The 5,383-nt window shown below is 23.8% G+C and overlaps 1 protein-coding gene across 1 annotated transcript; it reads right to left on the reverse strand.

The window, feature by feature from the left end:
* Nucleotides 1–1,701: 1,701 nt before the first annotated feature.
* LOC112681872 (28S ribosomal protein S7, mitochondrial) lies at nucleotides 1,702–4,808 on the reverse strand. Its single transcript, XM_025552204.1, has 6 exons — nucleotides 4,554–4,808; nucleotides 3,473–3,664; nucleotides 3,154–3,217; nucleotides 2,784–2,954; nucleotides 2,050–2,187; nucleotides 1,702–1,949 (listed from the first exon to the last, which is right to left on the reverse strand). The coding sequence occupies exons 1-6, from the start codon at nucleotides 4,601–4,603 to the stop codon at nucleotides 1,869–1,871; spliced, it is 696 nt and encodes a 231-aa protein (XP_025407989.1). The 5' UTR covers nucleotides 4,604–4,808; the 3' UTR covers nucleotides 1,702–1,868.
* Nucleotides 4,809–5,383: the final 575 nt, after the last annotated feature.

Raw genomic sequence — 5,383 nt, forward strand, 5'->3', positions numbered from 1 at the left:
AATTACCACGTTTTCAGTTGTTGAAAAACATTGTTCAGAACAAATTTATGTAACGAGTACTGAACCATATATTTTTGCCAATGTTCCAATTGCTAGACATTTATGTTCTCTAGATTCCTACAATTATATGGTTTTAAATCGAACTTAGTTAAATCGAAATTGAGGTTCAACTAGATAATGTTGAAATTCAGTCATCAAATCGGGAAATTTAAGGACATCATTAGCGTAAAGAAACTTAAGTGCACTCATTCGAAGTGATTGTTTGCTTTAAATATTTACATGATGTCCATTAGTATTGTTTAATAAATAAATGATAGACGATTGAATGCTTTCTCGTCCAATAATGTGCTCATGTTACAAAATTTTATAACTAAGATCCAAAAATTGCAATATTTATTGTATAGAATTTTACTCAAGATGAAATCATTCTTTAATTTCAGAAAAATCGTTTGCTTGAATAAGGTTATACTTTTTTCATCATTATAATGTTTTTAATGGTTTCAAATGTTTTAAAAATATTTTTAAATATTATTGCACATTTTATTAAATACCTACATATTTTATAATAATTTAATTAATATAGTGTGCATACAAAAAATCAGTAAATAATTATAGTAATAATAATAATATCTGACATGAATTTCTTTGGAAATTTTATTTTCTATTGATATTCAAGATAAATTCGACAAACTTATTTGGAACATTGTACTTCAGATATAGTTTTTAATTATTTTAAGTTTTGAAATACTTCTTTCTGCGTTTGCCATTGTCACTGGTATTGCCAAAAAAATAAAACAAGTTGTACATAAATATGGGAAGTTTGCCATTATTAAATAGGTAATTTTCTTAAACTATAAAATCATGTACAGAACTTATTTTTATAATAACTTATTAAAACTCATATTGTTTTCACTGAAGCCAGAGATGGACAAAAAAAAAAAAACATTTTATATAAATGCTAATAAAATTTTGCAGACATTATGCTTCAAGATCTTGCACAATTATTGTAAATACAGTGACTCAGAAGAATATAGTTAGTAAAATTTATAGTAAGGACGAGTAGAGGCAATAGAACATTTTATTAAATAGAATCATTGGAAGGCTAAAAATTATAAGATCGGGCCTTATATAAATAAGATAACAATTGTTAACTATAATTACAAATACTTTAATATGAGTCATGAATTTAAGTTGTAATATTATAGTATCTAATTATATTATTTTAAATTGCATATTTTTCTGTTTCTATTGTAAACTAAAATAATTTTTTTTCGGTTTATTAAAAACGCCTTTATTATTACATCCAAATATTTTGATTTTAATAAATTATACTGTATCTGCAAGTATTCACTTTTGTAACAATACACCAATAGATTTAGAAAAAGTTTAAAAACTTGTTATTTAACATTTAATTAATTGTATAGATACTTTGATTTGGTTAATATTATTAAAATTCAATTAATATTAGTTTAAAATATAGTTTCTTTCTTATTATAATATAATAATTAGTGTATATACAAAACATGAATTATATAAATCAACTAAATAATATTTATTTAAACTGTTAGAGTTAATAATTTCTTATGATGAATTACAAAATTTAATAATACTCAAATTTTAATATAAAACAATTATTTAAAAATTAGAAAAATCAAAAGTTGTAATAGAGGAACAATTAGAGGTAAAATTATTAAAAAGAAATAGTAAGGGTAATTTACTTTAATAATGATGCAGAGAAAATGCAAATTTGACATTTACAAATAATCACTATAATGTACAATTTCATTGATTGAATTGCAAATATGGTATGACTAAAAAAAAGTTTATTACACATCTAATATGTAAATTGTATAAAAAATATTAAATATTTAACTCCAACGGTAGTGTGCATATGCTCTGTTTGCTTCACAAAGTTTATGTAGATCTAGTTTCTTTTTGAAAACACGTCCCTATAATTAATAATTAAACAATTTAGAAAATTTATGAGTTATCAAATAATTGAAATAATTTATTTTTTATGTTAAGGTCAATTGAGAATTGTTAACTTACATCATTATTAGAAGCATTGATTAATTCAGATGCCATGAAATCAGCAAAACTAACAGCTTTGTCCTTTTCTCGGCCACAATGTACAAACCATCTCATTGCATAAAAAGTAGATTCTTTATCTGTAATTGGTACTGGAACCTTAAATAAAATATTAAGTAATATTTAAGCTTCATAAAATTATCATATTTTGATGTAAATAATGATATTTTACATATTTAATAGTACATATTAATATTTTTTAAAAACTTAAATACAATAATTTACTCTAGTCAATGGATAACTAATATTGATTAAGCAAATTTAGGAAATAAAATTATTAACCAATCTATTAAAGATTGTTTTTAAGAGTGAAAATAAATTCTAATTAAGATCTTGTAGAATTTATAGACAGTTATATACAAGTTCAAAAAAAAAAAATAATAAATAAAATTCTTTGAACTAAAACGTTTATAAAAAAATTAATTCATACATTTTATATAAATTGTATTTGATTAGCATAAATACAATTGATCATTACTAATAATAAAGTATTTAACACATAATTAATACAAGCCTATTTGAATAATCATATTCTTAAAACTTTTTGTTTATATTTATAATATAGTTAATACACTCAGTCAATTGTAACTTGAGTTATCTAATAATTAAATGACATCAAAAACATTAAAACTATAAATACTGGAAAATAGTTATAATATTATTAATTAATACAAATTAAAGATGATAAGTCTAACCTGATAATAGGAACCTCCACGTTTTACTGCAGTCAATTTTAAAAGTGGTTTGCAATTAGATACTGCTTTTTTGAATATGATGACAGGATCTATAATTATGGAAGCTTTCCTCTCTGGATCTGTTTCTCTATTATACTTTGCTAGCTGTAGTCTCTTAATTTTTTCAAATGTCTTAAAATGAAAAATAAAGTGTTATTGGATAGTTTAAAAATTATAAACAAATAAATATAATAATATATTATTTTATTAATTATAATATATATATATATATACTCATAAATATAATCATGGGTATTATTAAATTAACAATAAAAAATGTATATATTTATAATTAAATTATATTAAAGTTTAATAAATATTGATAACTTACATTTTCTAAAACTTGACGTGCTATCTTCTTTTGCCCTTTTTTGAGCATATAATTTATGAATTTTCTATAAAAAACAAAAAATAAATTTACTCTCCATATTTAGTGAGTAGATTCAATATATGTGCCTGAAAGCTGATCTACCAATTTAACATTTATTAAATATTTATCAATATAAATAATTTGTGTTAATACATTTTCACGACTAATACTAGATAAAATAAATAAGCTTTAAAAATTTGATTAAAAAATCTTTAGTAAAATTGTATTTTATTTTTATTTTACTTTGTTTATTTAATTACAATAAAAAATAAATACTTACGAGACTAAAGGATCATGAAATACAGAGCATGTATCATTACTTCTAGCAGCTTTAAATGGAACCAATTTATAATTTTCAATTTCTCCAGATTCTTGTAATTTATCTATATCTTGTTTCTTAAAGACAGGTTCCACATAATGAGGAGGATATACACTGTATTTAGCAGCTGTCAATTGTGGTAATGGGTGAAACCTTTAACAAATATTATAGTTCATTTTAAAATTTGTGCTTATGATGAAAAATTCAAAATGTCTTTTTTAACTTATAACTTAATGTTTTTAATTAAATTTACATTAAATAATATTTAAATTTATAAATAAATACTTCAATAATTAATTTGTGTATAAATAAGATAATTAATCAAAATTATGGATATAGAAGTACATATTCTGAATAAAAAGTCTAATTTAAAAGAATTATACAAACGGTTTCAGTTTTTCAAAAAACTGACTATAGATTCTTTAAGTCAAATGATAATAAAGAACAGATTCATCATAAGTTAATTACCTAGATTTTAATTCGCAAAATATATCTGTCAAGAAAAAAATTATTAATAACTCTATTTACTTGAAGAAAAGCCAAAATTACATAAACCATTCTAAATATTAATAATTTATGTCTGATTTATGTATTTATTATTTATTTATCCATCGGAAATAGGAATGAGCTGAATTTAGGTACTGTCTGTATTAAATGTTCAGGACTAATACAAATCGTTAACCCAGAAACAATGAATATAAAATACTTGACTTAACAAATTTTTGTAAAACTATTGTAATAGTTGAATTAAAGTTATCAATAGTAATTTTAAAAAATAATTAAATCATTAGAATTAAGCTTTTAAACAGTATGTTATGTTAACTCAATTTAATTGCGTTAAGTGGCAGTCAGGTACCCTTACGATGACGAGCAGCAGTCTTGACAAACATGCGAGGAACGAATCTAGTGGTAAAATTTATCTTAATCGTTTCAATATCGAACGTTTATTTTTTTTTTTTTATCTAAGTTCCATACGAATTATCCGAACCGTTTCTGATGACATAATACGGTATCAACTGAATAACAGAAAGGTAACACTTACCCATGTTTGACAATAAGGCCTAACCTTAAGTGTTTAACGAATAATGCCATGGTTATTACGAAACCGGTAAATAATATTTAGTCGAAACAACATAGAATTCAAACGGCAGTCGGAAGCTGAAATAAATGGAATAAAAATGCATGTTATTGTCGTTATCACGTTGAAGATTTTTATTTCATTATCACATTTTTGTTATCATAGATAAGTTGAGAAAGAGAGAGGGATTGAATGAGAAAGAGTAGAGATCCTTGATATTAAATATTATATACCTATCAAGGCTCTCTAAAAAAGAGTATTTGAGAGAGAAGGAATGTATATGATGTTTTGGTGGAAAGTGGAGAATAGGGTAAGAGGAAAAGAGACAGAAAATGAGAGCAAGAAAGAGAGAATTGTACTGGCACAGTGCTGCACTCATAAGCAAGATAGCGCCTGTTAAATTAATATTTCAACTCGAAAACGTAAGAAAATTTGTAAAAACATTGTTCCGTTTTCGTATTTTATAGCAGCGATTCCAAAGTTGTGTTCCGTTATCATTTTTCAGGGCTCCGTTCATAGACATATCAAGATATCTTAATATGTCTATGGCTCCATTCGATCAATCATAAAATATTGAACAATGCAACAATTATTGATCATAACAAGGTATATTGTAAGGCACTGTTGAGCATTGATTGCGATATCAAGAACATTTTTTGCGATTTTGGAAGTACATTTTTATGTTGTTAATAATGTTATAATGATAATATTACGGGTGAGAAGGTTGGTGAACTCAGTCGTGTAGCTAGCTATTTCAAAAGGGGGGTGTTATTCAAAATTATACACAACAAAAT

The sequence above is a fragment of the Sipha flava genome, unplaced genomic scaffold (assembly GCF_003268045.1).
Source record: "Sipha flava isolate LNK unplaced genomic scaffold, YSA_version1 198_pilon_pilon, whole genome shotgun sequence".
Classification (NCBI taxonomy): Eukaryota; Metazoa; Arthropoda; class Insecta; order Hemiptera; family Aphididae; genus Sipha; species Sipha flava.